Source organism: Sardina pilchardus, chromosome 9 (assembly GCF_963854185.1).
Source record: "Sardina pilchardus chromosome 9, fSarPil1.1, whole genome shotgun sequence".
NCBI lineage: Eukaryota > Metazoa > Chordata > Actinopteri > Clupeiformes > Clupeidae > Sardina > Sardina pilchardus.
The window spans coordinates 20,221,839-20,241,312 of NC_085002.1; the positions used below are offsets into that span (position 1 = coordinate 20,221,839).

The 19,474-nt window shown below is 45.9% G+C and overlaps 2 protein-coding genes across 2 annotated transcripts in view; one reads left to right on the forward strand and one right to left on the reverse strand.

Annotated features, from left to right (window-relative positions):
- The first annotated feature begins 1,509 nt into the window (after positions 1-1,509).
- Positions 1,510-4,929, forward strand: inka1b (inka box actin regulator 1b). Its single transcript, XM_062546241.1, has 3 exons — positions 1,510-1,637; positions 1,750-1,818; positions 3,858-4,929. Exons 2-3 carry the CDS (start codon positions 1,816-1,818, stop codon positions 4,794-4,796), a joined length of 942 nt encoding a protein of 313 aa, XP_062402225.1. The 5' UTR covers positions 1,510-1,637; positions 1,750-1,815; the 3' UTR covers positions 4,797-4,929.
- A 385-nt stretch (positions 4,930-5,314) lies between these two features.
- The window catches only part of uba7 (ubiquitin-like modifier activating enzyme 7), a 51,549-nt gene continuing 37,389 nt past the window's right edge, over positions 5,315-19,474 (reverse strand). The window contains exons 22-24 of the mRNA XM_062546242.1: positions 9,546-9,647; positions 8,353-8,444; positions 5,315-6,782 (exon numbers count right to left, since the gene is read on the reverse strand). Of these exons, the coding sequence (XP_062402226.1) occupies positions 6,644-6,782; positions 8,353-8,444; positions 9,546-9,647 (333 nt within the window). The 3' untranslated portion in view covers positions 5,315-6,643. The remainder of the gene's footprint in view (positions 6,783-8,352; positions 8,445-9,545; positions 9,648-19,474) is intronic.

The window sequence follows — 19,474 nt, forward strand, 5'->3', positions numbered from 1 at the left end:
TTCATTCACATTAGCAATCTATACATTTGAAAAGAATTGTATGCAGCTTTTGTTGTGAGTCTGTCAATGTACACAAATGTGTTGTCTACTCATTTAGACAACCATTTGGAAAAGATCATCGCTATTTACAAATGGCATGCACAACCTGGTCTGATGTGATCATTAGCTTCACTAGGTGAAGTGGTATATACATCAGGTGTGTTCTTTAGCCATGTATCTCATGCCACCTGGTGGAGATCTGGCAAAATTGTTAAAGTTTTAAAAAATATTCTCCATGCAGTTTGAATGTGAAACGTGATAAATGTGCCAAAGCAGCATGGGGTGAGTGGTATTAAAATAGTAAATTAATTACTCTACACATCATGTGTGCTTATATATTATCTAACGCAAATAAGAAAATAAAACTGAGTAGGCCTATGGCTATCCAACTGGTTATGTGAGTGAAATTATGAAATTGTACCTGACACTGCTTTCAGTTTTAAGTGGTGTTATGCTTATGATATACATGCATATATTTGAATTAAGCGCTCTGTCAGATGGCATCCAAATGATCCCTTACTCCTGACGAATAGGTTGCATTCAGCTCACGAAACAACACACGCACAACGATCCTCACCCCCTCCCACGACATGCGCCGTCTTGCCTCGTGGCCTACCATTGTGAAGCCGCCAACAGGAATGTCTATAATGGCCGGAGGCCATGGCATTACAATGGCGTCTCCAATCACTGCACTTAACGCGGTGTGTTAAAGGTGTTAAGTGAGTGAATAGTGGGCCGTTCACGGTTGGGGGCAAGTAAGGGGGAATAGCGAAGTGACTTGAATTGAATTCCAGCATTGCTGTTACTTCAGTGTGTTTTTCGCAAGGTGGCAGCAAAGATCCGCTTTAACCCTCTCTGGTGGCAGTAAAAGCCCAGGCCTGATATTTCCCAATTCTCACGCAAGTCGCATTCTACGCACTCGCATTGGCCTTTCCCTCTTCATTTTACGATCTTTTTTTACAATGGCTTGTGCATGTTCATTTTGAGATACAGCTGTTAACACATATACTGAACTTTGATTCAGAATGGCCCTGTGTTGTGCGTATAGGCTATATTAAAATCCAATTTCAGCTATAACATGGTTATTTCAGAATCACTGGCCCCAAAGGCTGTGTGATGACATTAAATGACAAACATATCGTTAGATGTCTGTAAAAGCCACTGACATTGCACGCAAGTATTACCTCTACAAAATAGTATTTTAACAAAGTTTAATCCAGTATTAGATGAGAATAAATAGTGGTTGCTCGAATAATTCATTGCTCATTGTCTATAACCACGTCTTAGAATACACTGCATTTTGAATTTTACTACCCAGCGCTCAAAAGAAATCACTACACAACATAGGATAATATTGAGGGTGTTCTATATCACATTTCGCCTCTTCACTGATTGGCCGATCGTGTGATGCGCGCCTCTGATTGGTTGTGGTGTTATTGACGGGAAAAGAACGGCGCACAAAGTTGGACCAAGAACTCATCCTCAGCGCATTGAGTCAGAGACCTTCCAACGTGTGGTCACCAACATACTCGTGCGCTCTGCATTTTGGATAACTAAACTTTGAGAAGAGAAAAACAACTTCAGAAGCGTCTGCATGAGTGAGTGCCATATATATATGTTGTGAATTTTGTTGTCATGTGAAATTGTAATGTTGCATGCTACAGCAAAAACACATTATCTAATCTAATCTAAACTTTATTTTCGTTGCAGGATACCTTCATCGTATTGACCTTCATTTGGTGATTCGTTTTTGATTTAATCATCTGACGGAGAACTATGGTGAGTAATATCCACTTTAGACGATGCACAATTGTTGTTGTTTTTTTTGTCAAATTAATTTGTGCCACTCCAAAATTCACGCACGCAAGAGGAAATAGTCCTAACATCTGTAGGACATTCGGTTGGGGTCTAATGCAATATTGTATTCTAAGAGCATGTTGTGCATATTGTAGAGTATCCCATGCATTTGGTTATACCACATAACTTTTTTGGAGCTTTTGGAACAGTATAGATCAAAGCGCACATGCTTGTGGCCGGAGTTTAGTAGTTTGGCAGTGATTTTGCCCGACGCCTTTCTTGTTGGTTTTGTGGAAATACAGTAATTTAAGACGGACTTTAACAGTAAACTGTATAGCCAGTGGTTGACGCGTTGAGTCCTTAAATTCTTGACTCTGGGTCTGCAAAAGAAAACGAGCTCCATACAATGATTTGATTACGCCTAATCAAAACCGTATGGTGGTCTCTTATAACTTTTTAGTCCACCGTGGCATTTTTATGTCTCGACTATTGAGACGTCTTTTGTAATCTACTCGTAGTTAAACACTAAACATCGCTTTATAAAGTGGCGTTTGGGCCTAACATTTGTAGGATTATGCCAGCAGACAAAACTATGCTAACATGATAATAACGTGAGGCATCAGCAGGCATACCCTTGAGTCAGTTATAACATCACTACTTTCTGAAGCAAATTCATGACTAAGAGAAAGTACATCTTTTGATTTTCTTTTCTTTTTCTTTTTTTTTTTTAAAATAAATTCACAGCTATCTCACTTTCCCCCTCTCATTCTGAGCCAAATGGCCAGGTTATCACTGACAGCTGTAATAACACTGGCCCATCATCATTGGGTCCCTTACTGTGGCTTTGGGCGGCTGATGGGTCTGTGGGGCCTGTGGGGCCTGTGTAAAGATGCTGTTGTTGTTGTTGTCTGAGTATATCCTGCAGGGAAGTTAAGTCTGCTGTAGTTTTGGGGGTGGTTAGCAAAAGAATGAATGACTTCATCCTGACAAAAATGTGGATTTTATTTCTCTGCCAAGCTATTGACCAAGGCACCAGTGTTGCTCCTGGAAGGGTTCTGGATTGTTCTGTTGGTTTGAATTTAGACGGGGGAAACTATAAAATAAATTGTTTTCTCCTGAGACATGGCCCCTTTGTAACTTAAGTGGGGAACTAGATAGGGTGTTCATTTTTCAATATGACTGCAAGGTTGAAAAAAACAGATGCTGCGATAATAATATCTGAGTTTAGAGTGGATAAGAGCAATTTCCATCTGTTGAGAAAGAGGAGCCTGCCGTTTTTCACATTTGGAGGAACCGTAGCCAGATTATTGCTCCATTATTTTGTGTGTAGTGGTGAATTATTGGGTAAGCAACAGGGCGAGCCCGTTCCCCTAGATAATGCTGATTTAACTTGGACCCAAAATGGTGAAGAGGTGAGGTCATTTCCCCACAGAGAGCTGCAGATGACCATAACATCCTCTAGTTAGGTGGAGTGAAGGAAGTGCCGTCCTGTGCGAGATTCATCATCGCCGTTTTTTATACTTCCTCTTCGCCTGTTGAAGAGGCGGAGAGGCTGTTCCCCCTTCTGCATCCTGTTCCCACAATTCATACTGATGAATCCACTGCTGTGATATACTACCGCGCCATCTCCCTGGAGACAGGCTCTCCAGCGTTTCCCACACATAACCTACTGTAGTGCAGAGCCACAGCTGGACACTGGACCTCAGTATGCTGACTGCAGCCATTTGTGCCAAATATCTGACTTTAAAGCTTTAGAAGAATTGAGGAAAAGATACGGACATAGGGCGATGGCTGCTTTTTTTGTGGTCACTTGTTGATGTCAGGGACTCTTAACTGTGCTGATGAAATTGGTCTCTCAGTCCACGCTTGTGTTGTAATGCGGACTAGATGTACAGTGTGAGAGATGGTTGGGTAATAGCGCTGACGCAGTCGTGAGAGCATTTTAAGTGCAGCTGAAGGCCTGTAAATGAAGTGGATTTATGAAGTCCTAATCTCTCCTCTCCTCTCCTCTTCTCGTCTAGCTGTGCCTGCAGAACTCCGGCGACTGCTTCCGCGACCAGATGCGCTACATGATGCGCTCGCTGCAGGACCTCAAGCAGATCAGGGACCCGTGCGAGGCGGCTGGCGGTGGCGGCGTGGGCTGCCGGCCCTTGGCCGTGTCCCGCCTCAGCCAGAAGAGGGCGCTGCACCGGGAGCGGCTGAGCCGCCTGCGCATCTCCGACGCCAGCGACGCCAGCACCTACGACTCGGCCTGCTGCCTGGCCAGCCCGCTGGAGGAAGAGGAGGAAGAGGGTGGCGGCGGAGGTGGAGGAGGAGGAGGTGGTGGAGGAGGAGGAGGAAGACTGGCCCAGGGCTCCCCCAGCAGCGAGAAGAGCCTGGAGTTCGACTCGGGCTACTCCGAGGCGTCGTGGCAGGACGAGGGCGTGGTGCTGCGGCGGACGCGGAACGTGCGGGTCTCGGCGTCGGCCTGCGTGCGCACCAACCGCATCCGGCCCAAGTCCACGTCGGACGCGTGCCTGGAGCGCTGGACGTCCTTCGAGGCCAGCGACCCCGAGGACTGGACCACGTCGCTGCTGACGCGCGGGCGCAACCGCCAGCCGCTGGTGCTCGGCGACAACAGCTTCGCCGACCTCATCAAGAACTGGATGGACCTTCCCGAGTGCCCCGAGACCCCGCAGGTCCGGCCGAACGCCGGTCGCCGGCTCGCCAAAGACTTCCTGGGTAACGTGCGGCGGAGGCTGGCTGGGATGTCCAAGGTGACCGAGGGGCGAGGCAAAGCTATGGACACAAGCGCCAAAAGACTGTCCTGCCCTGTGGGTGTGCAGGCACAGAAACCCTTCTTTCACCAGTCGCATACAGGACTACACCAACTCGGAACAGACTACTACCAGTTCAGTGCCCTCATGAAGTCTGGCAGCAGACAGCCAATCATATGCAATGATATCATTGGATATATCTGAACTGAGAGAACTTAAACGGACTATATTGCCAAATAATAAGACTTTCCCTCACAAGTGTTTACTTTGAATTCAATATTGTTGATGCGGTAATGTTCAAATGAAATGTGTCCCAATAAAAGGTTTGTTTTCTATGAAGAAAGGTATGACTTGTGCCGAGTTAGTTATCTGTGAAGTACTTTATGCACCTGAGTCTGTTTAATCCGTTAGTCATTTGGAGTTATTTACATCTAAAAGCCATTTACAAAGTCATTGTAGTCAGAGAAGTTGTTGAAAGGCTGTTAACATGCTTCTTTATGTAGATAGGCCCATAAACACTCTTTGTGCTGGATCCTCAGTAATCTGCAGTGGGCCAGTGTAAAGAGGTCACATCTCATGTCATCGTCTGCAGGGCATTTTCCTAGACCAGTTATTCATGAGCACCACTTGAGCAACTCACATCTCAGGCAACAGTGTGTTGCACTCTAAAAACAGGGCATCATTTACTCGGGATAGAAAATAGAGGAGAAGACCTTTTGATCACAAATAAACTTCAATTTATTGAGTAGAAATCAGTTTTAAGAGGACACATTACATAAGTATCATGTTACATTAAATTAATGCTGGAATAACATATTACACTGCATCCATGCTGGAATGTGTTAAGAGACTTATGGAAGAATGTCCACATTTCACATACGTCATTATTGGACTGTCCTGGAAATTCACAGTGACAACAATTCAACAGTTACAAGTCAGTGGAGAGAATGGATGTCTACCAAAACAACTCTCCATGTTCCCATAATGCTTAATAGAAGAAAAGCAGAGTCCCCTAATGACAGCCTTAGGACAGCCTCCTCGACTTGTTCACAGTTAAATACTTAATTCATTCAGCACTTCAAAGCGGCTCCTGAATCTGAATGGGCTTGACTGGAGGTTTACAGTGTTTGTCTAGGCCTGCTGAAAAGAGTTAAGACTGGAATAAGAGACACTGAAGTGGAGTTCACAATGATGAGAAGCCTGGTCAGCATGTCATGCGGGGGAATTCTGTTTTTGTCTGAGGAGAGCTCACACCCTAAACAAAACCGCCTACACAAAGAAAATAAGCCAAGTTAGACCTACAGAAGGTGACCACATATTCAGCATATGTATGTGTATTGATGTGACACATAAATGCCGTCATCTTTGTTCTTAGAGGTGGATTTTCATTTAGTCTTTATACACAGACAACATTTCCAACCTTACTGTTTTACATTAAATCTCCTAAGCTATATAAATTCCCCTGCCTGTTTTAAGCCCCAAGGTCGCTACAGAAAGTCAGTCACAGTTGTGATTAGCACTGTAGCACTGCACAATCATGCTAACAAAACAAGCAAGACCCAATTATGTTAGATTACTGTTAGGAAAACACTGGTCTTTAGGCTGTATAGACAGGTCGGTGCAAGTGTGAAGAAGGATGACTGATGCTTGGCCATTTGCCGGTATATAAGCCTGTTTCCTCATTCTTCCCCATTGGTGAAATAATAGCGGGATACAGATGCAGGTATTTCATCAAGCTATCAGTTTGATGTTCTTTGCTTACATTAACCTCAGTGAGTAACTCTGGCAAGGCAGGAAGGCATACCAGACAACACATCCGACAACAAATGATACTAATTTTTCTATACGAATTGTATAATATAAGAATTCATTTAACAATTTTACAAACCAAATGTTTAACGTTATTTGGACCCTATTCTCATTTCTCAATTGAACTGGTCTTTAATTTAAATAACTACTATGACTAATCTGTCCTGAAGATCACAAAACAAATAGACATGTGAATGAACCGAAGAGGTGGACGATAAGAGATGACCCTATTTTTGTAAAGGTCATACGAGAACATATTGTATGGGGGGGATCTCGTCACTGTCTCCGTCTTCTTCCTCTACAAACGAGGGCACCATCTCCAGCATCTCCACATGGGGAGGGATCTCTGTCTTTGTGACACTGCTCACCACTTCAGTCACCCTGGAAGAGACAGATCATACATACTGTAACACTGCTTTACTTCAACTGATTGCATCTCTTGAAAAAAAAAGACGATATCATGTTCCTTATAGAAATTACTCTCTGCAACTAATGCAAAGACGACTGTGTCATAAGGACTTAGACATAAGGAGAAAGATTGTGCTAAAGGCAGACAGAGAGAGAGAGAGGAGGGAGAGAAGGAGAGAGAGATGATGATGCAGTAATGATACATGATGCTTTGTTTTCTTTCTCTTACATACAACTACTTGTACTATATGTACTAAGAAATGCTTTGGCAATACAATTTTATTTTTTTGTCATGGCAATAAAGCTCAATTGAATTTAATTGAATTGAGAGAGAGATAGAGAGACATAGAGAGAGAGAGAGAGAGAGAGAGAGAGAGAGAGAGAGAGAGAGAGAGAGAGAGAGGACAGGGACTGAGGCCAGGTCATGATGACAGCTCAGGATGTGACTCCTGTTTGGGGCATCTGTAAAGCTCGCAGTGCTGTCCACACCCCATTCCCCCTGTCTGATGGCCGTCCGGAGTGACCACTCCGAGCCCAGCAGGAAGAAAGAGCAATACGAGACAGGACGACTTGAAGATAGGAGAGAGGAAGACAAACACAGACAGATGGAGAGAGAAAGAGAGAAAAGGAGAGAGAGGGAGAGAGACAGAAAAAGAGAGAGAGAGAGAGAGAGCTTTTAAATGTTCTGTCTACAGTAATCTTTGTGGGCCTACTGGTGATTGTGGGATTGGCAGAGTAATGATTTTTCAGAACTTGCTCAGCAGTTGGTCCGACCAGAGAAAGCAGGAAATGGGTGACTGATGGATTTTGGGATACCGATGTGTCATAATGTGCTTGTGTGTACATGTGTATGAGTGTGTATGCTTGTGTATGTGTGTGTAGTGGCATAAGGGCTTGTTTTGCCAAGGTACTCCACCAGCACTTTCCCACCCCACCCAGGAATGCTAATAAACGGACAGGACGGCCACTGTGTCCAGGAGCCCTGGACTGGACTGGACTAGACCGACTCCGGCACGCAGTGTAACACGGGATCGAAGCAGGGCTGGAATGCCGAGGGTTAATGGAGCAGAGAACGTCTTAAATACCCCAAACACCCCTCTCGACAGCACGTAGTCCCTGAGGACAAGGAACCACATCCCCTCATTAACCACTGGGTAAACAAACAAGGCCGCAAAACCACTGTGTAGTACACGCATACTGTGTGTATGACTGTGTGTGTGTGTGTGTGTGTCTGTGCAACGCTGTGTCATGCAAAATGACATCAAAGTGCTCTTTTTTTAATCAAACTAGTCTAGAATGTTTGTTCTGAGATGCAGTGAGTGCAGTGCCACATCTGAGATGTGCCGGTTACACAGTGGTGTAGCGATGATGAAGAGCTTGTCAAGGAGCCAGAGTCACACGGTGAGAATGTATCCGCCATTTGTTTACATTCTGTTATCTCCCAAAGCAGTCCCATAAGAAGCCATACATAACAGGGATTATGCAACAGAGAGAGAGAGAGAGAGAGACCGACATAACAGCGTCCCCCAAGGGAAGCCCATACCTCTGCAGTAGTCTGTGCCTGTGATCCGATTCAGCGTTGTACAATAATGCTCTCCCATAGTAAAGACGACACACCTGCAGGTTATGTGTTTGCTGAAATAACATGAAGATAATGTTCCGAAGTAATGCATCTTGACTCCACAGGCATTCAGATGACAGCATGCAAACCAATTACAGACTGAACCGTAATGCAATGTAATCACAAACAAAGACAAACACAGACACACACACACACGCACAGACACACACACACACACACACACACACACACACACACACACACACACACACACACACACACACACACACACACACACACACACACACACACACACACACACACACTTTTAAGCACACTCATTTAAGTAAGTCAAAGCTGATCTTCAGTGGTGCCAGCTGTAAGCTTGGTCTAAAGCAGTCCCATCACTTTCTACCCGGGAGACCATCAGCACACCACTTAGCATTGCTCTCCCACTGTGCCTGCAGAAAGCCCAGGGTGGTTAGGACCATCAATGCTATCTACACATGCATCTAAACACCCAGTCATTGCCCATTAACCACCTACTGCAAACGGGTGCATTTTAGTTCCCGTAAACAGCTTTTGACAACAATGGGAAAGTCAGTGGTTCTCTGTGCAAGTGGCACACAGCCACTGTGTGACGTGCTGTACATTTCAATTTATTGCCGTGATATCTGATGGGAACATGCAAGAAAGCGGAAGACATCTTTGGTAAATATGGACCCAAGATGTCTTCCTCTGGTCAAATTTAGAGACACAACAGTGAGGTCAAATCAATCCAGTAAATGTAAGCGTCACTTTCCTTTTCCAAAGGTTTTCAAGAGAACTCACAAATCTTCAGTGTGTATCTGTACAATGCTACACAATACAAGGATAGACCAAAATGGTTCTGAACTGAAATGGAAAGACATGAGATGAGAGGACTGTGAAAGTGGGTGATATGAACAGCCCTATGGCTGTATCAGGACCTAGTTCAGAGAAAAATGGGGTGCACAAGTCTGTGGTGAGTGTGTGTGTGTGTGTGTGTGTCTGAGTGAGTGTGTGTCTGTGTGTGTGTCTGTGTGTGTGTGTGTGTGTGTGTGTGTGTGTGTGTGTGTGTGTGTGTGTGTGTGTGTGTCTGAGTGTGTGTGTGTGTGTGTGTGTGTGTGTGTGTACAGTGTGCATTGCGCAGGAACCTTGATGTGCTCCAGCAGTCGCCCCAAGGTCATTTCCTGCTGGCCGTCCGGCCTGCCCTGGACCAGGAAGCTGTCCCACAGGGAGTACTGCCTCCCCGCCACCTGTGGACAGATAACACACACACATCCCCGAGAATGAAGACGCGTGGAGACAGATGTCTAAGCTGCTAACCCTGTGCACACACACACACACCAGCGGCCATAATCAAACACATCTTTATGTACATAAAAGATGTGTACACAGACACAGACACACACACACACACACACACACTCATACACACAAACACACACACACAATCAAACCCAAATTAAAAAACACACATCTTAAAAATCATCTGTGCATGCACGCACACATACACACACAGACAGACACACACAGACAGACACACACACACAGACACACACACACACACACACACACACACACACACACACACACACACACCGCACAGTGCTGACTTCTGCAAAATCTCACTGAGGTTTTACCTCCAGCAAACCCTGCTGTGCCTTAACAAGTACTCTAAACACTCTTAACTTTTGGCGACACAAACGTCTCATCTCAGCTGCCTGCACCAAAGCAGCCCTTCTGGTCGTCGGCCAAAAGCTGCATTTGGGCCCTGACGAGAGGGGGGTAGTGTGTGTGTGTGTGTGTGTGTGTGTGTGTGTGTGTGTGTGTGTGTGGGTGGGTGTGTTGTGTGTGTGGAGGGGGTTCACTGCTGGAATAGAGACACCAGAGGCAGTTCTGGCTGAGCAGAACAACCAGCAGCTGACTCACATCAAACACAAGCACCCTGCACACACACACACACACACACACACACACACACACCCACACACACTCTCTCACACACACAGAGCAGCCCAAACACAGACCCCCTATAAGGTCAATGAGCACTTCCTCCAGGGGCTACAATATTATTTCTCTGGCACACATAAATAAACTTCCAGATGTAAATAGAGCGGTACTGTCGTAGGGAAGAGAAGGAGGCAGACACAAGACAGGATAAATAAACCCTGCCTTCACCGTAAGACACATATCATAGGTGAATTCAAATTCTGGGATGAGATTTATGTGTTTTCACTGCTGAAACACATGGACAGAGCTGCTCCCAAGTGTTCAGGAAAATGCTAACGGCCATTGGACCTTCACAGTCAATATGTGAAGCGTTCAAAGTCATTGGATTGTTATTGCTGGCGTAGCTAAGCATAGGACTTTTCACCCATGAGGGGAAAAACGCAAAATGCTATAAAATCAAGATCCCAAATGATATAAACTTGACGGCAATTTTCCAAAGGCTTTGCCAAAAAAAGGCTACTTCGATTCCATGGCAGTTCAGCATTCCTGATTTGTACTCATAGCACTTAAGTACACAGTGTCCTGAAATCTCAACATTTCATTTGCCTTATCTGAGTTTTCACACTAAAAGACTTTGCTATGGAAGAGCTCATAATTTGTTTCAGCATTCATCATAGTGACAAGTTCTAACTTTATTTGGTGCGATATCAGTACAATCTTCTGGTTTAACACCCACTTCCAGTAATCTGAGAAGCTCGGTTGTGGTGTGGTAAGTGCACAGTGTTGAGGCAGTGTGAGGCTGGTAAAAGGCTGTCATAGTTGAACACCGCTGTATGGAAATTCATCTGGGAAGCGATCACCTACTGTGTAGCGCTCGCAAACGTGGCACGCTCCACTTCACTGGGAGAGCTGGATGGAACTTGCGTTGGAATGGGCTAGCAGCACGTGCACACACACGCACATACACACACACACACGCACACACACGCACACACACACACACACGCACACACACGCACACACACATGCACACACAGACGCCTGACTCCTTGAACAGCAGAAGTTCATTAAGTCCAGCCTTGAAATAGACTCGCACATTCGGAAAAAATGTCAATGTGGAAAAGCAGGCCATGAATACACTCTCTACAATGTGCTCTTGTGTGCACATAACAGGAGAACTAAAAGATGTTTGAGGACATTAAAACCAGTTGTTCTTGCACAATGCCATAGATGACCATTTGCCCTATTCAGGATTCAAGCGCCTACTAAAGTCTCCAAGATATTTAGCAGATCTGTGCTTGCATTGCGGCTGACCTCAAATCCTCACATCTCATTGACAAACTTTACATTTGGAAGACAAACACTGAGATTGTGCATGTTCCGACAAATGTGAATCCTCAGGCTATACTCCGTATTTAAGGATGCGCTTTTTCATCGCCAGCCAACACAAATAAAACATACACACACCGGAGCACCTGCCCTTTGTTGCGCTACACTGATCATGCCCACACAGGAGCGAGACCTTAAGACCTGCTGGCCTCTCCCTTCAGACAGCACGCCACGGGACGACGCTCCCGGCTGCGCCTCAGACCTTAACCAGGGTAAACATTCCTGCGCCCCTCGCCACGGATGTGTCAGATGAGTCACAGGACTCCTTGTTTACCGTACACATCCTAATCTGCTCCCCTCGACGCATGGCTGCGGCCGGGGACCCCCGCCGCGTCACCTGATCGCTCGTCTTACCTGCCAGAAGTCTTCACGTTTAGCCCAAAGGTCTGACGTGCTCACTGTGTGGGCTGCTCTGAGGCTAATACTACATCTAAGAATCAGTCTAATATAACAGCCAGAGTCATAGTCGAGTCTAGTCTAGTTTAGCTGAAAAAGAGCTGGTGATTCCAACCAAGAGCTAGGGATGCTGAAGTACTATTGAAAACTGAAAACAGTATACTGAATTATTGAAACATGTTGTGCAGCTGCAGTTAAGTACACTACATCTGCCCAACATGTTTGAATAATTCAATTTGCTATAAGAGGCAGACACTTGTACTTGAAACTTGATTTGAAGACAGTTGAGTTAGGAGGTGATAGGTGGAATCCTACACAGCATCTTAGGCCAATATATCAGTCATGATGAATAGCTTTGAGAAAATAAAAATCAGGGCACACTGCATAATTTGTGGTATTCATCATGTTTTCATGTTCCGTTATCCTAAAACAACATCAGAGACGATAAGTTAAAAAATAGATTATGTTCTAGTAATTAGAATTTTTTCACAGAAATCTTGTTTTGGTGGGTATCTTTCCAAAAAGCAGTCCGATCTGATACAAAAGTAATTTAAATAGGTTATCTGAACTGTCAGCATCTATTAAAGCATGCCAACAGGATATTATACAGGTCTATAATACGAAACAATGAAAATAGGACTAAAAGCAGAGGGAGGAAGCATGAAGCCCTGTCTGTCTGATCCACCCAAATTCCAGCATGGCTTTCGACAGACGCCAACCCCCTGGACCACAGCGGCCAGGGTAAACACAAGCCAGGCTAGGAGTGGTCCAGTCTGCTGTCACATCAGAAAATGAGTAGGGGGTGCGTGGGGGTGCGGGAGGGCGCAGGGCGGGGGTGGGCTCCAGCCGGGACGGGACCCCAGTAAAACGATCAGAGTTAAATATGCCACAAGAGGCAGCGGCGGGACCCTCTCGGTGGGGATGGGGTGGACGGACGTGTACGTTTCTCTGGTTTAGTTTAGTTTACTCGTTTTTTTTTGACAGGGGCCATGTACAGAACAATGCCTGTACCAGATTTAGCTATACAGCTCATTTACATCTGTGGTCCCTGGGCAGGAGGCAATAAAACAATAAACAAACAATAAAACATATAGACAAACAAACAATAAACATATAGATATATAGACATGACACATCCTACTGTTACCATCACAAATAACTACACAGTAAAAACAGCAACATCAGATATTTGGCGCGCCTGCCCACTGCTGGACTCTGTCTCTCTCTGGCACCCACTCGTTAAAGTAGCCTGAGGTTTCCTGTGAGACGGGACGGTCATGGGGGAGCTTATGGCGTGCCACAAGTGCTCAATGTAAAGCAAGCTATTTATACACACTCAAAGGGTGCGGGCAGTCTTTGTGTTCTTATTGTCTTCAAATCTTACAGACAAACACAGTCATTATCCCTGACCATGTAAGCTCAAAGCACAATTTCCGTGAAATAGGCATCTTTTTATTCTGCTTTTTTTTTGCTAGTACAAAGCTATACTTCATGTCTCAGCAGACTAGTTTCTCCAGTAGCACACCTGCATAATACGGCATGTAAAGCCACATTCATGACTGCACAGCGTAGTAGCAGCCTCGGCTGCAGGCACATTCATGTATATTCCTTGAGGGAGGCACACTATATTTTTCTTTTTTCTGCTCTCATGCAGGCACACACTTGGCCCAAGTCTGCCCCCCTCCCTCTCTGACATGGGACTTTCAGTGCGTCCCTGCGGAAGTCTGCATGTGAGCTCTGCAGGGTGGGGGGGGGGGGGGGGGGGTTGTGGGGGCCTGAGCAACACACCTCTCCGCAAATGCCACAGGACGCAGCCTCGGCCAATCGGGCGTGGGCTCCGCCAGCCACACATGGCTGGGCCTGACGTCATGCCTGCGCCGGCCCGGAGTGGTTTAAAAATAAGCGAGCGCCGTGGCGCGCCGCCAGCCTCTGGAAACAATTAAACAAAAGCATCTCTCTGAGCCTCCTCGCTTCCCTAAAACAGCGCTTTGTTGCACTGTCCTTTTCTGCAAAGTGCCCGATAAAAAACGCCAAGAAAAATCTGATTATTCTAACCGAAGAGGCCTTAGTCCCTTAATGGCAGCCAGCATGCTCCGAACCTTTGATGTCTCCCTAACACTCGGAGTACAAAGGGATTGGCTAATTAGCGTTGTGCTGACAGTCAAAATGCCATCAGATATAACGTTGCCTCACCATATGCACTCCCATGTGGTAAACAGAGACTGGACATGTGTGTTTGTCAGAGAGCTATAGAGCTTATCTTCAAAACAGCCTACAGATGACCCCGAGAGCACCTACTGACTGAGCTGAAAATGGAGACCATGGAGAAAAGTTGCACGAAAAAAGAAGAATTCACTGGAAATCTAGGGATAGGTTGAACTGAGTGCTTAAAGATTTTCTAAGGCCCTGCTGCTCCGAACCCCACTGAGACTGCTGAGTTGGAGAATAAGTGGTAGTTTTGAGCCTGGAGAAAAAGAGGAATGTCAAATGGCAAGTAAGCCAAAAAGTTTTTCTCTCTCTCTCTCTCTCTCTTTTTTTTTCGAATCGACAAACTCTTGCCAGGGAGGGCAGCCAGAAATTCTCATCTGTTATCCACAAACAGTACGGAATAAGAGATTGCATTGTGACCGAGGACTCTCCCTCTGTTTAGCATGTGTCTTTCCGTCCGGGCCCAGCGAGTGACAGCAGCTTGATGAAATGCACAAGTGTTCTCATCCACGTTTCAACACAGAATGCATTCACCATGTACCAGAGATCTGGGTTCACCGTGGTTCAGTTGCCACATATTAGACTTCCCCCCTTTCAGTCAGAACGTGGTTTATGTGGTTATAATTAAATCTCCTTTTATGGCCTTCGGGTCAGACAAAGCCGCGGTCATCAAAGATTCAGTGCATATGGCCACGACTTGGTGACATAATGTTTTGGCACGTGTTTTGACACTGAATGGAAACTGCCAATACTGATAGTCATCAGTAAACGCTCGAGAATCAGGTAACCGGAGCAACAATGTTCACCAGGCCCGGGGTTCCATTAGCCTGTCCTGGCAGTGACCGCCTCTCTCACCCCAGTGTTTACACGGCCGGATGCGGAATGTGTGCCCTTCGCAGCATTCCAGCGTGGAACGGCGGTCCTCTCTGTTATTTCATAGCTGGTCCCTGCGGGCCTGCGGCTGGGTTAGCTACTCACACTGGTCTTTTGCTTGACCCCTGCAATTTCACCCTGGAAGCGAAGAGTCAAAAATTGCATGCGCGTGCACAAACCCACACATTTCTCTCTCTCTCTCTCTCTCTCTCTCTCTCTCTCTCTCTCTCTCTCTCTCACACACACACACACACACACAATGGCCTATAGGTACAGCAAGTCGACCTGACATGATGTCCTCACATAGTACTGCTGTACTTGACATGGCTAAAACTTATCTGAGAAACCAGCGGTGTCCTGTGGATCAACAGGCAGAAGAGATTATGTGGAAGTTCATGGGCAAAACAAGAGATGTTGTGAAGGTTGTCATGGGTAGCGATCAGGCTCCTGACGTGAAACAGAACCCTGGCCTCAACGATGATATTCTTCTCCAGTATTTCAGTGTCATCATGTCTCCCACGAGCAGACTTTTACTCCACCCTACCTAGACCTGGTGAGAGCCCAGTTGATTATTACTGGTTGAGAGTGAACAGAGCAGGCAACGCAGGCGGATGGAGAATTCCAGTGAAGAGAGTACATGTTTACGACAACGCCGTGGTGGCTTCAGAGCAATATTGGCGCCTCTGTTTCACACAGACAGAGCCGGCAAATTGACGGCTTCACCTTACCGCCAATGTGCATGTGTGATTTTCAGTGTGAAAAGGGCTTGTCTCTGGCTTTCCCCCTTCTAGAGGGGATATTCTGGCACACATGACGCTGTTCCCACTGGTGCCACAGTGACAAAATGAGCCCCAGAACCAACAATACCGCCTGATCGTTCACCACGGCCTGGTACACAGCAGACAAATGGGGCAGATGTCAACACAGGAAGAGTGGGCAGTCATTCATTAGGCCACAGGAAACAGACCTTAATAAAGACCATAAACACGCAGGAGAAACGACGACAGAACAAAGCACGGCACTGACACGTAATTACACTGAACAATCCTTAAAAAAATATAATGTGAAGCTTGATAAAAGTTATGTATCAAACTGTGTCGATGCTTGAGACACTGACACATATTTAAGGAGAGTGGTTGAAAGACCCTCCAGGGTGAATTCCCCTATCCCATGATGCCTTTGGGTGACGAAGAGAGCAGGACAGAGAGCAGAGCCATCGGGCTGCACAATCGCAGTGTAGGGGGAGGTCGTGCGGGGGAATGGACAGTAATCAGGCGGCGCGTGGATGCCTGTAGCCTTTAGCACAATGGCCCATTCTCAAGACAGGAAGTGAAGGTCAGAGGGTGAGCCATGATAAGTCCCACTTCCTGTAGTGCATTTCAGACCGCAAAAAGTTGAGGATTTTCTGCCTGTAAGTTCCACAGGCGCCTACAGAGCAAGAGTCACCCTCACCACCTCAACAATGGCATGGATTTTTTTGCATGATGTAAAAACACCTACATTTTTCTGTTCTGTTTTCACAAGGAAATCCATCTGACAAAGCATCCTCTCTGGATCATTTACAGAAGATCGGCAGAGATTTGTTAGGGTGTGACCAGTCTACTTTATCATGGTTCATGGCACGAGTTCAAATACTAAAACATTATGAGCTATAACGAAACCTGATATCTTTTCTGATATCTAATGTACATTACAATACATAAATCATTATTAAAACAACACAATCCATGGAAATGACACTGAAAAACTATGGATGTGTGATATGAGGAAGAAAAGAACATATTGTTGTAGGAATTCCCTTATGCTCCACTGGAGACTTTCTAACCACGGGTGAAGTACCTAAGGGCACAGACTAAAAGTTTCCAAATCTCGTCAGCAATGACGATCAAGGCCTCGCTCTCTGCGGCGTGTGGAAAGCAAAGCATAAAGGCGTTACTCAGGAAATTTACAACCCTCTAGGCAGCACACAGGTGGAGAAGAAAAAAAAACACGAAAAGAAAAGTGAACCATCGATTTCCTCTTCCCTGGGTCACATGGAGCGACCATGGTTTATTAGAAAACGCTCAGCTGATGTGCCCACCGGCCGCTGCCAACGTCACACGGCGCAGGTTCTCGTGACGCAACGTCATGGGTCATCTGTGATGCTAGTGGACACTGTACTGGGCTCGAGGTAGATTCCAGGGAACAGAGTCATGCTGGAGATATGGGTGATTTTGGTGTGTGTGTGTCTGTGTCTGTGTGTGTGTGTGTGTGTGTGTATGTGTGTGTGTGTTAGGGAGGGGTCGAGGCAAGACCACAAGATGCTGGGAGAGGTCATGAGAAGTTAGAATACACTGAAGAATATCATGGGAGACTTCAGGAGATCATGGGAGACTGGGAAGTGGGAACAAACAGAAAAGATCACTTGAGGTTGAGAAAGCAACTGGGAGAGACTCGGGGAGACTGGAAATAGGCAGGAAGCATGTGTGGAGGCTGGGAAAGATCACCGGGGACTAGCCATGGTTATGACACACTGGGAAAGAGCTATAAGCAGCCTTAACCAGGGCACATGAGACCGCTGGGAGAGACTGGGAGAAGGTCACAAAGACACAAAGAATAGAAGAGGAAGAGAGAGAAAATAAGGAAAATGAGAAATGACATGGACACAGATGAGGGTGATCTTCTGGGAGAAGGGTGTGTGTGTGTGTGTGTGTGTGTGTGTGTGTGTGTGTGTGTGTGTGTGTGTGTGTGTGTGTGTGTGTGTGTGTGTGTGTGTGTGTGTGTGTGCGCGCGTGTGTGTGTGTGTGTGTGTGTGTGTGTGTGTGTGTGTGTGTGTGTGTGTGTGTGTGAGAGAGAGAGAGAGGAACAGAGGAAACCATCCATGCCTGTTGGCCCTCGTTCTCCTCCTGACAGCACATGTGAGCCAGGGGGAGAGGAGGGGGATGAGTGGGGAGGGGAGGGGGAGAGGAGGGGGATGAGTGGGGAGGGGTGGCTGGCTGGCTGGCTGGTCGGGGGGGGGGTCGCTCAGCTGACCACACAAGCACAGGCATTTGGTGCCATCTTAACGGAGCGCTGCTTTCCTCGGGAATCAAGAGCAAAAGGTACAATCTCTAACAGACCACAAAAGGTTCTCAATAACTTGAGAATTTTCACCAAATAAACAACGTCCTCATTGATGCTGCTACTGTAAAGCTTCCCACAGCACAACACAACACCACCACATTTCCCCTTGTGACACCAGGGGGCAAGTAACTGTAATCATGGATAAATCCCCCACGTGTCGCTGGTAATGAATCCCATCGGGTCTGGTCAGTTTGTGTCCAGACAACGACTCCCTAATGAGAGGAGATGTGCCGGTCACAGGCTCAGTGCTGCTCCGTCGCCTGTGAGAGGCTGGGTCAATGGAGCGGTGGACATTAATCACGTTAGCAAGAAATCTCATTTGCAGCCAATTCACAGGCCGTCTGTTTTGGGCACTCCAAGCACACGTGCAATATTAGCTCAATAAAGCCCAATTATAGCTCAGGCCTGAGTACCTCTGGGACATTCCATATGAGAGGGGTGAAACCCAAAACTAAAATCCAACAAAAATCTTCAGAAATTACACCTCTTTTTCCACTCCTCTGTCCTCCTAATCCCATTTCATTTAGCATTCTATCACAATACATTCAATATAGGAACATGCCAATTTAGTTAGCCTAGCTTAGCATAAGTGACTGGAAGTAGGTCAGACCAGCTAGCCTTTAGCTAGCCTATAGCTACATGGGCTAACTGGCCTAACTAAGCTAGGCTGATGGTGTCAGACAAGGTTACTGCACACTCAGAGAAGAAAAAGGTAGGATGTATCCTCCTATCTCTGCCTTGTTAGGCCTTGTTCCTTAAACATGACTGTTATATATGTTATGTTATGAGGTATATTCAATCAAATTGGAATTTAATTAAGTACTATACTAGAGACAAGTTAATATGCAAATGACAACGACAGATCCAGACCTCTTATAGAGGGTCATATGTTGTTTACTAAACACATTTAATCGTTAATGTTGTAAAGCACTTACAACTGCTAGCTTTGTTTGAAGTGCTACAATTCAAATAAGCCAATCATCTTGGAATCAAGAGGAATGTTTCTAAGGTATTTTTTTTTTTTTAAGGTAAACTCACTATATGCATATAGAGCAATCTGAAGTGGCCGGCACAAAGTACATGTATTGATCCTGCACAAGGTTTATGTGACCCCACATCACAGATGTGATTGACTGATCTTCAGGGGCAGATGGTAAAACCT